The sequence below is a fragment of the Aethalodelphis obliquidens genome, unplaced genomic scaffold (genome assembly GCF_003676395.1).
Source record: "Aethalodelphis obliquidens isolate GAN/ISIS:26980383/991018 unplaced genomic scaffold, ASM367639v1 scaffold10, whole genome shotgun sequence".
NCBI classification, from domain to species: Eukaryota; Metazoa; Chordata; class Mammalia; order Artiodactyla; family Delphinidae; genus Aethalodelphis; species Aethalodelphis obliquidens.
In genome coordinates this window covers 415,544-434,427 of record NW_020837954.1, presented here as the reverse complement: position 1 = coordinate 434,427, position 18,884 = coordinate 415,544, and the positions used below count along the sequence as shown (strand labels likewise).

General features: G+C 40.2%; 1 protein-coding gene and 1 long non-coding RNA gene across 3 annotated transcripts in view; one reads left to right on the top strand and one right to left on the bottom strand.

Moving 5' to 3' along the window:
- The window catches only part of OXA1L (OXA1L mitochondrial inner membrane insertase), a 32,709-nt gene extending 25,066 nt beyond the window's left edge, over positions 1-7,643 (bottom strand). Inside the window, exons 1-2 of one of the 2 annotated variants that reach the window (XM_027110768.1) lie at positions 7,401-7,643; positions 6,779-6,940 (exon numbers count right to left, since the gene is read on the bottom strand). In XM_027110768.1, coding sequence (XP_026966569.1) covers positions 6,779-6,940; positions 7,401-7,463 — 225 coding nt within the window. In that variant the 5' untranslated portion in view covers positions 7,464-7,643. The remainder of the gene's footprint in view (positions 1-6,778; positions 6,941-7,400) is intronic. The other variant, XM_027110769.1, reaches the window with a different exon arrangement.
- Positions 7,628-18,884, top strand: part of LOC113622560 (uncharacterized) — a 93,962-nt gene continuing 82,705 nt past the window's right edge. Inside the window, exon 1 of the long non-coding RNA XR_003433569.1 lies at positions 7,628-7,782. This is a non-coding gene — a long non-coding RNA (uncharacterized LOC113622560). The remainder of the gene's footprint in view (positions 7,783-18,884) is intronic.

Genomic DNA, 18,884 nt, shown 5'->3' with positions numbered 1-18,884 from the left:
TATGATATGCGGCGTGGCCAAAATAAATAAATAAATAAAAAGAACTTTTTGACAAATGTAAGTTTCTGATAACTTTTAGATCATACCACTGACTTGGGTAAGAAATTACAAAACTAATGAAAAACGTGATGACTTCATCCAGATCAACAGCAATTAATTAAAAACATGGGACTGAATGAACTGATAAGTATCATTTATAATTTTCTGAAATATACTGGCTTTTAATCTTTGTTTTCCAGGAAACCTTTCTTCTTAGGCTATGATCTAAAGCAAGTTGATAAAGTATACATTTGTAAACAAAGATGAAACATTTATCTTTCTACCTGATCCATCCAGAATTTGGCTTCTCCAGCTGGCTCTCTCCTGTGGACTTGATGTTTTTGGTTTTTTTTTAAATAAATTTATTTATTTTTGGCTGCATTGGGTCTTCGTTGCTGTGCATGGGCTTTCTCTAGTTGCGGCAAGTGGGGGCTACTCTTTGTTGTGGTGCGCGGACTTCTCATTGAGGAGGCTCTAGGTGCGCGGGCTTCAGTAGTTGTGGCACGTGGGCTCAGCAGTTGTGGCTCACGGGTTCTAGTGTGCAGGCCCAGTAGTTGTGGTACATGGGCTTAGCTGCTCCGCAGCATGTGGGATCTTCCTGGACCAGGGCTCAAACCCATGTCCCCTGCATTGACAGGTGGATTCTTAACCACTGGACCACCAGGGAAGTCCTGACTTGATTGTTTATTGTGACCAGATTACAACTATTTATACTAATCATTATTTTAATTTGTTCTCTTTGTTTCCAAATTGTTTATGCCTTGTGTTTCTCTTTGCTGTACTATGATCTGATTAACGTTACTAGCTATAGTACATATCCTGTCTATTTTATTTTTATTTTTGGCCGCGTCGTGTGGCATGCAGGATCTTAGTTCCCCGACCAAGGATCAAACCCGTGTCCCCTGCACTGGAAGCACGGAGTCTTAACCACTGGACCACCAGGGAAGTCCTCCTGTCTATTTTATAAGATTGTCTCTTGTATTAACAATGTGTAACCATGGCTAAAAGTCTTGAGACAGTTGACCATATATGTAACTCTACATAGAATAACTGTAATAGTGCAACCTAGATAAGGGAAAACATTTCCTGGATCCTAACAGACAGGTGATCCAGAGAATTTTAGATTATGAACAGGGTCTAATCCAAAAATCAACACATTGGCCTATACACAGAATCTTCCCCTGATCTAGGAATGTGCCTTGCTAGCAATGTGGGACAAAATTGGTCATGGAATGCCTCTCAAAAACATTGATCTAATTTATGACCAAGAGGAGGCACTTAGGACAAAGAATGTTGCCTGTCATATCAGTAAACAAAGGATGTTGGGGCCATCAGCCACCGCAGCCACCTGCAAGGGTGCAACCTGAGGGGATTCAGGATGGAGAAAAACAGAATACTGGCCCTAGATAGTTAAGGTGCACATCAAAGGAATGATTTCAATAAGAACTCCCCACCCCGCCCCCGCAAAAGCCCAGACTCTTGCATCTTTTGTTACATAGAAAAGTACTAAACTCATTAACTTGAGACATCTGGTTTTTCTTTAATTAAGAGTAATCTTTCGATTCTGACTACTTGTTTTGTTTTGGCTTTTTTTGCAAAACTCCTATATACCCTGGCTCCTCCCTTACCTCTCTGGAACAGTCCCTCAGAGCTGAGAGGCTGTATCCTAGTTAAGCCCTCAGTAATGCCCCAAATAAAACACAATTCTCAACTCTTAGGTTGTGTATTTCTTTTCAGTTGACAACTCGTACCTCATTTACCTTTTTTTTTTTTTTTGCTGCACCCCGTGGCTTGTGGGTTTTATAACTTATGAAAATATCACCAAGTTAATTTTTTTTTCTTGCTGACAACTAACTCTGCAACAGAAATAACATGAACTTATTGACCTTCAGTAAACCTAGGTACAATAAAAGACATGTCTATATTGATTAAACCAGCAAGCTTAAACTAGCTTTAACAACAGGCATTAATTTAATATTGAATATTTCCTAGATCACATGAACCTGAAATTCATTCCGGCCAGTTTCCTTTATATTTAGAAATATTTAATTTGTAAGCGCTTACTTTTAAGTCAATTAAATAGAGGTCTTTTATAAATTTAGAGTGTATACCCAGAGGTAGTGACATCTCATACGTATAATGTCTACACACACGTAAACAGACAAAACTAGAGATCTCACAGTTTCACTTAAAAAACTTAGCTATGAATCAGGTATTACAATATAAACTTGTTAGTTTATAAATAACAGTTGGAATAAATTAAATTCATTTGCTCAGAAGACTAAGGCTTTGCTATTTGTGGAAAAGACTTAAGATTTGTATTTCTCTATGACATAAATCACAGCAAGACCTTTTTTGACCCACCTCCTAGAGAAATGGAAATAAAAACAAAAATAAACAAATGGGACCTAATGAAACTTAAAAGCTTTTGCACAGCAAAGGAAACCATAAACAAGACCAAAAGACAACCCTCAGAATGGGAGAAAATATTTGCAAATGAAGCAACTGACAAAGGATTAATCTCCAAAATTTACAAGCAGCTCAATATCAAACAAACAAACAAACAAGCCAATCCAAAAATGGGCTGAAGACCTAAATAGACATTTCTCCAAAGAAGATATAGACTGCCAACAAACACATGAAAGAATGCTCAACATCATTAATCATTAGAGAAATGCAAATCAAAACTACAATGAGGTATCATCTCACACCTGTCAGAGTGGCTATCATCAAAAAATCTACAAACGATAAATGCTGGAGAGGGTGTGGAGAAAAGGGAATACTCTTGCACTGTTGGTGGAAATAGAAATTGATACAGCCACTGTGGAGAACAGTATGGAGGTTCCTTAAAAAACTAAAAATAGAACTACCATACGACCCAACAGTCCCACTGCTGGGCATATACCCTGAGAAAACCATAATTCAAAAAGAGTCATGTACCACAATGTTCACTGCAGCTCTACTTACAATAGCCAGGACATGGAAGCAACCTAAGTGTCCATCATTGGATGAATGGATAAAGAAGATGTGGCACATATATACAATGGGATATTACTCAGCCATAAAAAGAAACGAAATTGAGTTATTTGTAGTGAGGTGGATGGACCCAGAGTCTGTCATACAGAGTGAAGTCAGTCAGAAAGAGAAAAAACAAATACTGTATGCTAACACATATATATGGAATCTAAGGGAAAAAAAAAAAGGTCATGAAGAACCTAGGGGCAAGATGGGAATAAAGACACAGACCTACTAGAGAATGGACTTGAGGATATGGGGAGGGGGAAGGGTAAGCTGGGACAAAGTGAGAGAGTGGCATGGACATATACACACTACCAAACGTCAAATAGCTAGCTAGTGGGAAGCAGCCGCACAGCACAGGGAGATCAGCTCCGTGCTTTGTGACCACCTAGAGGGGTGGGATGGGGGGGTGGGAGGAAGGGAGATGCAAGAGGGAAGAGATATGGGAACATATGTGTATGTATAACTGATTCACTTTGCTATAAAGCACAAACTAACACACCATTGTAAAGCAATTATACTCCAATAAAGATGTTTAAAAAAAAAGATTTGTATTTCTCCTTGATAAACCCTAAGGAGAGTATGAACTGGATTTTGGGTGAGGGAACCCTTCCACTGGTTTGAATTTTAAAAGGCCCTTCCTCTTTGGTTTCAGGTTTTACCTGATTGAGCTAATTAGGCTTAGGCTCAGGCTCAGGTCTTTGAGGGCTGAATTTACATTTCTGATTTGTAGAGATTTTCAAGACAGACAGTTGCTTTTAATTCCCCAAAGAACTGGTTAGTTGCCTAAATGATACTAAAAGATTGATTTGCCCAACTATATTTTCTTTGTTTTTTTAATATCACTGAGATTTCCGACTAAACTGAAAACCAAGAGTTCTTAGGGTTCAATTTATCATGTCTTCAAAAGTTTGGACAAGGCATTCAACAAAGGTCCCCTTTCTGAGTGCACCAGTTAGACCCACAGCAAATCTCTATTACTATTTTCATTAACCCTGGAATATTAGCTCTCAGTTTTTACTTTGTTTTGTTCTGACTCTGGTAACCCTACTGGTTTCCTTTAGTATGCTTAATTAATACTGTCTGAGGAGCAGATTTATATGCCCTGTCTTATAATTCCAGGCTGGGGAAGCATTTCCCAGTGAGACATAATATCTATCCTACAATATAATTAGGCAAAAGAGATGTAACCCTCTTACATAAAGTCTATTTAAATATTTTTATCTCAAGTCTATCAACTTCTATATCTTTAACTTTAGTTTCCATTAGGATCCCATCAACAAGCCCTGGTCTTAAAAGGAGTCCAGAAACTTCCTTTTTATCCCAATCATTTAATCTATTTTTGTACAAAAGGCTCTGGGGTCCCCAGTAAGAGGTTGAGCCAAGGGACTCAGGCTCTTTTGTCAATCTTTTAACTTGATCAATTGGCCTGTGGCCCCAAGCAATTGCTGGTCAGGTATCGCAGTGTAAGTTTCTTATAGCCTTTAGAAGGGGGGAAAAAGTATATATACACACACACCCACACACACACATTACACTGGAGTAAGTAAATAAGAGTGGACTCGTTTGGGGCCCTTTAATGTTGGGGACCAATAACATTGGTCCATCCAACCTCAGGTAGTGTTGTATCAAAACCTTTTGTTTTAACCCTATTAACATCCGTTTTATTTATCTCATTTCTTAATAGCCATCTAAAGATTTCTTTATCCATTTGGGATGAGTTCCTTTAAAATTTCCACCTTGTTGGGAAGAAGACTCTAGACTTTCTCTTCATTTTTTTTAACCTCCCTGTTAATCAGCCTCATTAACATTATCTTCAATGTTTTGCATCTGTAAGACCCTCTGAAGGGAAGCAGAGACCACAAATAAGGTTTCCCAAACCCTTTTTTTTAAATTAAAGGGAGTTTTAAGGTTAACTATTGTGTGTGTGTATCCACCTTCTAATTTATTTTTTATAGGTACCAATAAAACAGCTGTTTACAATGACAGCTCTCTAAAAATTTAGAAGTTTTTCCAATTTAAAGGATCCAATGGCTATTGATAGGTGGTATTTTAATTACAACTCAAACCGATAAGATGCAAGAAGCATCCCCACAAGAGAGTGCAAAGGATGTAGCCTTCACAGATCTAGAAAGTTTACTCCTAAAAAACAGTCTAAGAAATTAAAGGTCTTTGTTATATAAGCTGACGCACCGAAGGTTAAGATGACTGAAGTCCCTGAGAGCTGGCGCAGTCAGACAAGACTGCTCAGAATCTCAGTCTATTCAACTGGCTGCCAAACGTACACCATATATGTACTTTCCGGATGGCAGAGACCAACTTCACACACACGCATGCACACACAACACACACATACACACACACACGCACGCACGCAAGATCAGGTAAAACGTTTACATTTCAAAGACAGAAAAACGCAAGTTCCCTAGAAGGGCTTTTGTTTCTTTGTAAGGTCAGAATACCAAAAAGATGTTTTATCAAGCTGGCTTTCTCTAGCTTAACTGCATATAAAATAAAAAGAGTCCATATTGGCCATTTTCAGGGCAAGGTCTCCTTTAATTCCCAATTAAGTACCTACTTGTAAATATAAGCACAGAAACCTGGCAGGGTGTTAATTGGAGGCTAGCTTTCTGAAAAAAGGTTAGGCCAGCTTCTCAGCTAGTCACCCAGTCCAGACCACTCAGAGTGTCTCAACTGAGTAACTCCCAGTATCTTTCAACTGCGCAGCCAGGTGCCTGTTAGCCACTGCCAAATAAAACTCAGGATCATCAAACAATAAATGGGAGATCCAAGAACCAGGAGAGACTCACCAAAATTTGTCTGGACTCTCTGAGGAGGCAGATGGGTACAAGAGGCCTCTGCTGGTACCAAGGCTCAAGTTCCTCAAGCCCGCGTACCGCAAAAAAAAAAAAAAGGACTAAATTCATTAACTTGAGACATCTAGTTTTTATTTAATTAGCAGTAATTTTTTGGTGTTTGACCACCTGTTTTTTTTTTTTTTTTTTTTTTTTTTGCAGTACGCGGGCCTTTCACCGCTGTGGCCTCTCCCGTTGCGGAGCACAGGCTCTGGACGCGCAGGCTCAGCGGCCACGGCTCACGGGCCCAGCTGCTCCGCGGCATGTGGGATCTTCCCGGACCGGGGCACGAACCCATGTCCCCTGCATCGGCAGGCGGACTCTCAACCACTGCGCCACCAGGGAAGCCCTAGTGCTTTTCTAAGTATGGTAAGACGCAAGACTTTGGGCTTATTGAAATCATTCTTTTGATTTGTACCTTAACTATCTAGGGCCAGTTTTGTTTCTCCATCCTGAATTCCCTCAGGGTGCACGGTTGGGGGTGGCTGCAGTGGCTGCAGTGGCTGAAGGCCGCAACATCCTTTGTTTACTGATATAGCAGGTGACATTCTTTGTCCACACTTGATATGCAAGTTATAATTTTTCTAATACACACACAGAATCACATCTCATACCACCATCAGTGGCTTGCCACCATTCTGGCAAACAACGCCTAGTATATAACGTAAATCTTTCCTCCTGTGCTTTCAATAATTTCCCCACTGATTTGAAAATCTATCCCAAGCAGAGATGCTGTCATTTCGCGAGTTGGGTGGAGTGCGGACAAAAACTCTGCTCCACATTCCCCTCCCCCTAGTCAAAGCAAAATAAAAACAAATCAGAAAGAAGCACCACTCCTAACACTGCAGGGACGAAACGTCTCTTACCTGGGCTTCTGCAAAAGAGATGGCAGAGGTACTGAGGCCCCGGGGGCCTGGGGCAGCGAGGAGGACGTAGTGCGGGTGCCCGCAGCAGCGGCCGGCTGGGAACCGGAGCCCCGCTGTCAGCGCTTTCCGGGGCCATTGGCAGGGCCCTGCGACGCTGTGGAACTGAGTGGGTAAAAGGAAGATGGAATCCTTTTACCGGGTGAAGTCGCTCATTATGCTCACCGTCTCCCCCCGCACCCCCCCCCCCCCCCGGCCCAGACAGGCAGCCAGCTACCACAGGTGAGCACATTCTACTCCCCGCGCTCAGACTGCGACCCTGCAGGCTTGCAAGCTTGAGTCCTGCATCTTAGCTACTGCAGACCCACCCCGGGGCCCAGAGGTTGAGGCTGAGGTTTCCTTAGAAGGAGTGACGCTTGGTCCCAGGAACAGACCACCGTACTAGGCTGCTGAACCCGCGGAGTCGGGAACGGAACCCTCCCGCGGCCTCATGCGACCCGAGGTCACGAGACGTAGGTCCCGGTGAGAAGATCAGCGTCTTCTCATGCCCACAGCACAAGTCATTCCTGGCTCGGGTCACAGGGATAGGGTGGCATCCTGGCGCTCGGCTTCGGGGCATCCTTACCTGACGCTGGGGCCGTAACAGGCGCAGAAGCTCCCGGCGTCCGCACATCAACCCCAGCGCCATCTTACCAGGAAGAGGACTTACGTTCGCGTCTGCGCACTCAGAACCGCAGCCTCGCGTGAGGAGGCCCTTTTGGAAATGGGCATGAAGCCAGAGCTGTCTCCACGCTCAGGAGGTAAAGGAGACTGGAGCTTGACGACCATATTTGAAGTGGGTAAGAAGCTGCAAAGGGCCACCTTAACAAGATCGCGCAGAGAGTGTTTTCGGGAGATTGAAGTTCAGAGCCGTATCACCACCGGCGTTCGTTAGAGACTGCATAAATTTGGGAAGTTTTCTTTGTCTTTAAAATCCGTGATTCTCCTGCGACTTGTTAAACTAAAAGGTACCCTCTAGACGACCTTGGCTGTCCTTGGTGTGGGGTTATCCTGGCCAGTGACGTTCGATTCTTGTTGCTAGGTAATACTGTAATCGCAGATCCAGTGAAATTTGAGAGTGGTCTGGAGTTTGACAGGAATTGAGGGAAGGCAGCTTCTAGGAAATATTTTCCTTCCAGATAAAAAGACAAAGCTTCAAGAGGAGGCTCCATCTTTCCCCTTCCCTTTCCTTAGGGGTTGGTTGAGGAGCATCTTGTGACATTGAGGGGACAAATCTTTAAAGATGAAAGGTGGATCATTAGGAAGTTTGAGATTGACGTGTACGCACTGCTATATTTCAAATGGATAACCAACAAAGACCTACTTGTATAGCACAGGGAATTCTGCTCAGTATTATGTAACAGCCTAAATAGGAAAAGAATTTGAAAAAGAATAGATACATGTATAATGTATATGTATAACTGAATCACTTTGCTGTACACCTGAAACTAAAAATATTGTTAATCAACTATACTCCAATATAAAATAAGAAGTTAAAAAAAAAAAGCTAACATGCTGAAGATGGTTGTATGGAAAGATAGAAAACCCCTGAATACTTGATGATGTCATTGAGCTGCTGCAGCAGGCTTGGAAACACCTATCTCCAGATTTTGTTGTGTAAGATAATTGAAGGTCTTTTTTGTCTAGACTGGTAGGTCTCTGTTGCTTGGGTTCTTGAAACTGATAGCATTTCTAGAGATACATGAGGTGAAGTTCCCCTCCTCCAAAGAAAAAAGAAGTAAGAAAGGTGGGAGTTGAGTATGTTTGAACCCCTACGAAGACTCAAACTACAGAATGCTTTTGAAATAGCAAAGTATAGTTTGGGAAAGATACAATAGCTTGAAACGATTTCAATCACTGCTAGTTTGGGCTGGTTATAAATGTATCGGACAGGAATGGTAAAAACAGAAGGCAAAGAAATATAATACAGATTTAGTGGTAATTAGGGGTATGACCTATTAATCATATATATTGGACACCATTGTAAACAAGCTTTTTAAAGATTACTTTGAAAAATCAATACAGTTAGAAGTAATGACAAATATACAGCTACAGAACACTTGGCAAAAAAACCAAAACCCAAACAACCTATCATATGGTAGACTGTTACTTTGGTGGCCCCAAATGAATCATTCCTCTCAGTTTTGCACCCCTGATAGTTCCCTCCTCTTGAATCTGGGCTGGCCTATGACTTGCTTTAATCCTTAGAATTCATTTTAGGCCTATGCCTTAAGAAGACAATACTTTTGCATTCAGGGAGATGCCACTGTGTTGGAAGTTTGACTTCTCAAACTTCCATGCTGTGAAACGCCCAACCTAACCACACGGAGGAGCACTGAGGCCTTGGCTAACAGCTCCTGTTGAGCTCCCAGCCAACAGTCACCACCAGCTCTCCAGCCATGTGAAGAAGGCCATCATGGAAGTGGATTCTTCAGCCTCTACTGTAGTTACTTTGGGTGACTCTATGTGGAGCAGAGATAGGCTGTTTTCTCTGCTTAGCTCTGCCCAAGTTGCAAAATACAAGCAAGTAAAATGATTGTGGTTTTAAGCCACTGAATTTTGGAGTACTTTGTTGTCTGGCAGTAGATAACTGAAATAAATTTTAATGTTATGTGAATAGTTTTTTGTGCTTGGGAAAAGAGCATTTCCTTACCACTAAAGCTAACTGAGGTCTGCTTATATTAGTTTGCACTTATTTCTGATATTTCTGTGTGTTTTTATTGCCTTTTCATGGGAATTGGTCCTATTTTTCCTTTTAGATGGTACATTTCTAGAGGCAGGGAACAAGCCTCCTATCTTTTGTACTTTTTCCCCTTCATTAAGCTTTTCTTTTTTTTTAAATTTTATTATTTATTTTTATTTTTGGCTGCGTTGGGTCTTCAGTGCTGTGCGCGGGGGCTACTCTTCATTTTGGTGTGCGGGCTTCTCATTGCAGTGGCTTCTCTTGTTGCAGAGCACGGGCTCTAGGCATGTGGGCTTCAGTAGTTGTGGCACGTGGGCTCAGTAGTTGTGGCACGCAGGCTCTAGAGCGCAGGCTTAGTAGTTGTAACTCTTGGGCTTAGTTGCTCTGTGGCATGTGGCATCTTCCCGGGCCAGGGCTTGAACCTGTGTCCCCTGCATTGGCAGGTGGATTCTTAACCACTGCGCCACCAGGGAAGTCCCAACAATGGTGTTGATATGAATATTTTCCTTTCCCATTTTGGCTTAGATTTAGTGATGGCTTTCATGAGACCTATGTCCTGGTGGCAAACCTGTTGTGAACAAGAGATTTGCACCTGATTTTAATTCTCATTAGGCATATTAGGTTTTTGAAAGTGACTGGCTGGCTGGCTTTCATTAGGATCACAAATTAAAGGATCATAAATTAAGAAAGCCATGATGTAGGTGGTCACTCTAGTTTAAAAAGAGCAATTGCTGTGACTTGGCTGTGTATGCACGCAATGTGTGTGTGTGTGTGTGTGTGTGTGTGTGTGTGTGTATGCACTCATGTGTAGTTGTTAGTAGGATTGGGGAATGGAAAGATTGATAAAAACTGGCATAGAGCTTCAGGTTTCAGGCAGAGGAAGAAGAAGGATAAAACCAAAATAGCAGATGGCTACAATGAGCTCAGTTTTTTCTTCCCTTCTGCTAGGAATTGAATGCTTGTGTCCAAAATTCCAATGTTGAGGGTCAATTCCCCAATATGATGGTATGTGGAGGTGGTACTGATCTACACATAACTTCCAAACAAAATTGAACATCCTTTAAAGGAATACAATACAATCTAGACACTCAAAAGTATAATATTCACATTGTTCAACATCCAATTAAAAATTACTAGGCATGCAAAGAAGTAAAAAAATCAGTAGGAGCAAAGTCAATATAAACAGACCCAGAAATAACAGAGATGATGAATTAGCACAAAATTATGTTTAAAAAGCTACTGTAACGATGCTCAATGATTTAAGGGAAAAAGTTAACATAATGAGGAGAGAAATAGATATGAAAAAAATTAGGTGAAACTTATAGAGATGGAAAATACAATATTCAGAAAATGAACAATTCACTGGCTGGGCTTAATAACATATTAGACAATGCAGAAGAACAGATCAGTGAACTTGAAGACCTAGCAATAGAAACCATGCAAACTAAAGCACAGGGAAAATAAAAGGCTAAAAAATTAAACAGAGTCTCGGTGACTTGTGGGATAATCGTAAGTGGTATATTATATATATAGTTGGAGTCCTGGGACAAGGGGAGAGGGACAGAGGAAACATTTGAAGAAATAATGGTTAAAAGTTTTAAAAAATGATAAAAACTCTAGATTCACAGATCCAACAGACCACAAGTAGGATAAATACAAAATCATACCAAGCCACATCATGATTAAATGGTTGAAAACCAGTGATAAAGAGAAAAATCTCCCCCCACCCCATGTTATTGAGATTCAATTGCCATATAACATATATGTTTAAGGTGTACAACGTGCTGATTTGATATATGTATATATTGCAAAATTGTTATCACAATAAGGTTGGTTAACACATCCATCACCTCACATAGCTATGTTTTGTTTTTTTTCTTTGTGGTAAGAACTTTTAAGATCTACTCATTTAGCAGCTTTCAAGTATATAATACAGTATTGTTAACTGTAGTCACCATTCTGTAATTAGATCCCCAGAACTTATTCACCCTATAACTGAAAGTTTGTACCATTTGACCACTTTCACCTATTCCCCCCCATCCCTTGCCCCTGGCAACAACCAACCTACTCTCTATTTCCATGAGTTCAGCTTTTTAAAGATTATAACATACAAGGGAGATCGTACATATTTGTCTTTTTATGTTTGACTTGTTTCTCTTAGCATAATGCCCTCAGTGTTCATCCATGTTGTTGCAGATGACAAGATTTCCTCCTTTTTTATGGTTAAATACTATTCCATTATATATGTGTGTGTATATATATATATATATAATATCATGTTTTCTTTATCCATTCATCTGTCAGTGGACACTTGTTTCAGTGTTTTGCTTGTTGTAAATAATGCTGCAGAGAACATAGAAGTGCAGATATCTCTCTGGGATAGAGATATCATTTCCTTTGGATAAATACCAGGAGTGGGATTGCTGGATATAGTAGTTCTATTTTCAAGATTTTGAGGAACCTCCATACTGTTTTCCAAAGTGGCTGTACCAATTTACATTTCCACCAGCAGAATACAGGCGTTCCTTTTTTTTCCATATCCTTATCAGCATTTGTTATGTCTTGTCTTTTTTTTTTTTTATGTCTTGTCTTTTTGATGACAGCCATTCTAACGGGTGTGAGGTGATAATCTCATTATGGTTTGATTTGCATTTCTTTGATGATTATTGATATTGAGCACCTTTTCATGTACCTGTTGGTCATTTGTATGTCTTCTTTGGAAAAATGTTTATTCAAGTCCTTTGCTCAATGTTTTGAAAACATTTTTTATTTCTTTAATGTTGTATCTATTTTATTTATTTATTTTTGGCTGCATTGGGTCTTCGTTGCCGTGCACGGGCTTTCTCTAGTTGCGGGGAGTGGGGGCTACTCTTCGTTGCAGTGTGCGGGCTCCTTATTGCAGTGGCTTCTCCTGTTGTGGAGCATGGGCTCTAGGCGCGCAGGCTTCAGTAGTTGTGGCATGTGGGCTCAGTAGCTGTGGCATATGGGCTTAGTTGCTCTGTGGCTTGTGGGATCTTCCCAGACCAGGGCTTGAACCTGTGTCCCCTGCATTGGCAGGTGGATTCTTAACCACTGTGTCACCAGGGAAGTTCCCGTTTAAAGTGTTTTAAAGAGAGTATATAATGAAGTGTTAGGTAACAAAATACATATTAACTGTGAGTTCAAAGTTAATATGGGCCACAACAGTCACGGAAAATTCATGAAAGAGGAGAGTGGATGAGATTTTGGCTGGTGCTTCCAGGCAGAGGGAGTAAAACAACAGGCCTGTGGAGGATAGTATGAAGACTGGTCTGTAATGGAGTTAACCCTGTTATTCCTTTACAAAGACTTTATCCTAAGAAATTAACCAGTTATATTCATAGATGTTAATTACAGTGCTATTTAAGTTGGTAAAAACTTGAAACAATCTCTATTTTGTTTAAGAGTTTCTCCTAAGAAAATAGTAAAAAATACCATATTCAAAGATGATCATTACAGTGTTATTTAAAATGACAGAAATTGGAAACCATCTACATTTTAACCAACAGGGAAATGCAAATGGCTTAGGCTGCATTCATTCAACAGAATATGTGTTCATTTCAAAACGTATTTTAATTATAACAAGTTGGCAAAATGTTTATGACTTAGTAAAAAATGTATATAATTATGTAAAAGAAGCAGAATGCAAAACTATAAGTACATTATGCTGTTAATTTTGTGGAAAAAAAAAATGCATGTCTTAGGAAAAAAGCCTGAAAGAAAATACACCAAACATTTTATATGAGGATAATCTCAAGGTGATGTCATTATGGGTGATTTTTATTTCCATCTTTACATTTTTCTGTAGTTTTAACACTTCTAGCAATGATTATATATTTTGTTTATATTCCTAGATACTATCTGTATTAGCCTACTGGGGCTGCTGTAACAATATACTAGGCACTTAAACAACAAATTAATTTTCTCATAATTTGGGAGGCTAGAAGTCCAAGATCAAGGTGTCAGCAGATTTGGTTTCTTCTGAGGCCTTTCTTCTTGGCTTGTAGATGGCAACCTTCTCTCTGTCTTTACATGGTTGTCCTTTTGTCTGCACATGTTTCTGGTGTCCCCCTTTGGGTCCAAATTTCCTCAGCTTACAAAGACAATGGTCACATTGGATTAAGGCCCGTCCTAAAGACCTCATTTTTGCTTAATTGCCTCTTTGAAGACCTTGTCTCCAAATACAGTTACATTCTGAAATATTGGGGGTTAGAATTTCAACATATAAACTTTGGGGAGACACGATTCACCTTATAGCGCTATTTTAAAATGTGATTGGTATAATATTGAAAATATGAGAAACACAAAATGGGGCAAGTGTGAGTAGAATAGAAGGCTATATGGTGGCTAATGGTGGGAGAACAGGTGAAATAACAATGATACCTAAATTATTTTTTTCTTTTTTTAAATTGAAATATAGTTGATTTACAGTGTTGTGATAGTTTCAGGTAGACAGCAAAGTAATTCAGTTATATATATGTATGTGTATATATATATATATATTCTGTTTCAGATTCATTCTATTGTAGGTTATTACAAGATATTGAATATAGTTCCCTGTGCTATACAGTAAGTCCTTGTTGGTTATCTATTTTGTATATAGTTGTGCGTATCTGTTAATCTCAAACTCCTAATTTATCCCTCTCCCTCCTTTCACCTATGGTAATCATAAGTTTGTTTTCTATGTTTGTGAGTCTGTTTTGAATTAAGAACTAACTTAAAAAAAAAAACAGGCCTAACTTAATTTTTTATATTCAGTTCTCTCTGTTCAAATAACTGGTGTAGTTTCTGTCTCTTGACTAGACTCTGATTTTTACAGTAGTGGAGCTGGATTTGGGGAAGGTGTGGGTTTAGTTTTGGATATCTGAATTTGCAATGACAGTGGGATATTCATGTAGAAATATCTTGTACCTAGATGGAAAAATGACACTGGAGTTTGTGGGAGAGATAGGAAACTGAAAACATTTGTCATTGTCAGCACTGATGTGATGATGGAAACTGTAAGACTACTTGAATTCTCTGGGTTAGCGGTGTGGCGAGCCAAGAGCAGATGGTTGACCATGGTCTTGCATATACTCACAAAGAAAAAGTAGCAAAATTTAAAAAAAAATCACAAACTTTAACATATAATGATGATTTTATGATAAAGCATTGATAAATGAAGCTCATACCAAGACTTTTTTTTTTTTGTACAGTTAACTTCTTACCCAACCTGTGTTTCCAAGTCTATCCCAATATTGGGGCTATTGTGACAAATCAAAGCCTAGGAACCCTGGAGCTCTTACTTTTTTTCCCCTAAGACCTTTGGGGAAAGCCCCCAGGTCACATTGAAGGCAGTGACTTATCTTTCCTCTTTTATCTTTTGGTTTTGCCAGTCTGCTAACAATACCATAGTGGTACTGCAGAACATTATAAAAATTATGAGAATTTTTTTTTTGTAATAGGTCTTTTTTTTTAAAAATAAATTTATTTACTTATTTATTTTTGGCTGCGTTGTGTCTTTGTTGCTAAGTGCGGGCTTTTCTCTAGTTGCAGCCAGCGGGGGCTACTCTTCGTTGCGGTGCTCGGGCTTCTCATTGCGGTGGCTTGTCTTGTGTGAAGCACGGGCTCTAGGCACGTGGGCTTCAGTAGTTGTGGCATGTGGGCTCAGTAATTGTGGCGCACGGGCTCAGTTGCTCCGCGGCATGTGGGATCTTCCCAGACCAGGGCTCGAACCCGTGTCCCCTGCATTGGCAGGCAGATTCTTAACCACTGTGCCACCAGGGAAGTCCCTGTAATAGGTCTTTATTGGAGTATAATTCCTTCACAATACCGTGTTAGTTTCTGTTGCACAACAAATCGAATCAGCCATATGCATACAGATGTCCCATATCCCCTCCCTTTTCAGCCTCCCTCCCATCCTCCCTATCCTATGCTGCTGCTTCCCACCAGCCAACTATTTTACATTTGGTAGTGTATATATGTCAATGCTACTCTCACTTCGCTGCAGCTTTGCCCTCCCACCCCATGTCATCAAGTCCTTTCTCTATGTCTACCTCTTTATTCCTGCCCTGCAACTGGGTTCATCAGTACAATTTGTTTTAGATTCTATATATATGTATTAGCATATGGTATTTGTTTTTCTCTTTCTGACTTAACTTCACTCTGTATGAGAGACTCTAGGTCCATCCACCTCACTACAAATAACTCAATTTTGTTTCTTTTTATGGCTGAGTAATATTCCATTGTATATATGCGCCATATCTTCATTGTCCATTCATCTATCGATGGTTATTTAGGTTGGTTCCATGTCCTGGCTATTGTAAATAGTGCTGCAGTGAACACTGTGGTGCATGTCTCTTTTTGAATTATGGTTTTCTCAGGGTATATGCCCAGTAGTGGGATTGCTGGGTCATATGGTAGTTCTATTTTTAGCTTTTTTAAAAATTATTTTATTATTTTTTATTTTTAGCTTTTTAAGGAACCTCCATACTGTTTTCCATAGTGGTTGTATCAATTTACATTCCCACCAACAGTGTAGGAGGGTTCCCTTTTCGCCACACCCTTTCCAGCATTTATTGTTTCTAGCTTTTTTGATAATGGCCATTCTGACCATCATGAGGTGATACCTCATTGTAGTTTTGATTTGCATTTCTCTAATAGTGATGTTGAGCATCTTTTCATGTGCCTCTTGGCCATCTGTATGTCTTCCTTGGTGAAATGTCTATTTAGGTCTTCCGCCCATTTTTTAACTGGATTGTTTGTTTTTTTGATATTGAGCTCCATGAGCTGTTTGTATATTTTGGAGATTAATCCTTTGTCTGTTATTTCATTTGCAAATATTTTCTCCCATTCTGAGGGTTGTCTTTTTGTTTTGTTTTTGGTGTCCTTTGCTGTGCAAATCTTTTAATTAAGTTCCATTTGTTTATTTTTGTTTTTGTTTCTGTTACTCTAGGAGGTGGGTCAAAAAAGATCTTGCTGTGGTTTATGTCAAAGAGGGTTTTTCCTATGTTTTCCTCTAAAAGTTTTATAGTGTCTGGTATTACATTTAAGTCTTTAATCCATTTGGAGTTTTTTGTTTTTGTTTTTGTTTTTATTTTTGGCTGCATTGGGTCTTCGTTGCTGTGTGCGGGCTTTCTCTAGTTGCTGTGAGTGGGGGCTACACTTCGTTGCAGTGTGTGGGCTTCTTATCGCTGTGGCTTCTCTTGTTGAGGAGCATGGGCTCTAGGCGCACAGGCTTCAGTAGTTGCAGCACGTAGGCTCAGTAGTTGTGGTTCACGGGCTCTAGAGCACAGGCTCAATATTTGTGGCGCACAGGCTTAGTTGTTCCGCAGCATGTGGGATCTTCCAGGACCAGGGATCGAACCTGTGTCCCCTGCATTGGCAGGCGGATTCTTAACCACTGCACCACCAGAGAGGTCCCCATTTGGAGTTTATTTTTGTGTATGGTGTTAGGTAGTGTTCTAATTTCATTCTTTTACATGTAGCTGTCCAGTTTTCCCAACATCAATTATTGGAGGGGCTGTCTTTTCTCTTTTGTATGTTCTTGCCTCCTTTGTCATAAATTAGGTGCCCATATGTGTGTGGGTTTATCTCTGGGCATTCTATCCTGTACCATTGATCTATATTTCTGTTTTTGTGCCAGTACCATACTGTCTTGATTACTGTAGCTTTGTAGTATAGTTTGAAGTCGGGGAGCCTGATTCCTCCAACTCTGTTTTTCTTTCTCAAGATTGCTTTGGATATTTGGGGTCTTTTGGGTTTCCATACGAATTGTAAGATTTTTTGTTCTAATTCTGCGAAGAATGCCATTGGTAATTTGATCAGTATTGCAATGAATCTGTAGATTGCTTTGGGTAGTATAGTCATTTTCACAATATTGATTCTTCCAATCCAAGAACATGGTATATTTCTCCATCTGTTTATGTCATCTTTGATTTCTTTCATCAGTGTTTTATAGTTTTCTGAGTACAAGTCTTTTGCCTCCTTAGGTGGTTTATTCCTAGGTATTTTATTCTTTTTGTTGCAATGGTAAATGGGAGTGTTTCCTTAATTCTCTTTCTGATTTTTCATTGTTGGTGTATAGGAATACCAGAGATTTCTGTGCCTTAATTTTGTATCCTGCACCATTACCAAATTCACTGATTAGTTCTAGTAGTTTTCTGGTGGCATCTTTAGGATTTTCTACGTATAGTATCGTGTCATTGGCAAACAGTGACCTTTTTACTTCTTCTTTTCCAATTTGTATTCCTTTTATTTCTTTTTCTTCTCTGATTGCTGTGGCTAGGACTTCCAAAACTATGTTGAATAAGAGTGGTGAGAGTGGACATCCTTGTCTTGTTCCTGACAACTCATTCAAACATCCACTGTGTGCCTACTTTGTGTCAGGTGTCTGTTATGTGTGTAGTTTACTGCTGACAGTTGTTCTAAGCCTTTTCTCTCCTTTGGTTCCCTCTGGTTGCCCCTCAGTACATATACCTTCTTCTCTTTTGACAGGGGCCCTTACCTCCTACTTTCCTAACAAAGAAAAGAACCATGTGAGGTGAGCCTTTTAATCCATTCCAAAATAACTCTGTTTCTTTCTCCCCATCTTAGAAAAACTGAACTTCCTCTTTTTTTTTTTTTTTTTTGCGGTACACGGGCCTCGGCCTCTCACTGTTGTGGCCTCATGGGCCCAGCCGCTCCACGGCATGTGGGATCCTCCCAGACCGGGGCACGAACCCGCATCCCCTGCATCGGCAGGCGGACTCTCAACCACTGCGCCACCAGGGAGGCCTTGAACTTCCTCTTTTTAAGTTTGACCTATCCTTGTGTTCTCAATCCTCTTTGTTTTCTCCCTCTTCATCCTTGTGGGTGCTATAACAGCTAGAATCAAAGATTTCTCCCTTAAATATCTTCTTTTTGTCTAGCTTAAGCACCTTTAATTTCCTCTTCTCTCCTTGGCCTGTAGACATAATCTGTTTTCTCTGTGCTGGAACACACACACACACACACACACACACACACACACACACACACACACACACACACACACCTTTGTATGACCTTGATGCAACTCTTAGCCTATTTTTCTAACCCTTTTATTGTTGTAGGTTTATAATGGAGCAGGAGCCTGTGGGACCTTCCCCAGACAGGCCCTTCCCCCATATCCAATGTTTAGCTTATCTCTGAAGTACCTAGATAACAGTATTTGATGCACATTTCCTGAGTTGTTTTACAGATGTGAACCCCCCCCCTCAAATGGAAGATGTTAACTACTTGATGACCTTCAGCACATAGCCCCAGGCCTCCTGGCGCCTAAGGACTAATAATGTTAACCCCTGTGACACCGCCACAGAACTGTGCATGAGTCGATCACATACCCTGCAACCTGCAACCGTACCCTGCAAC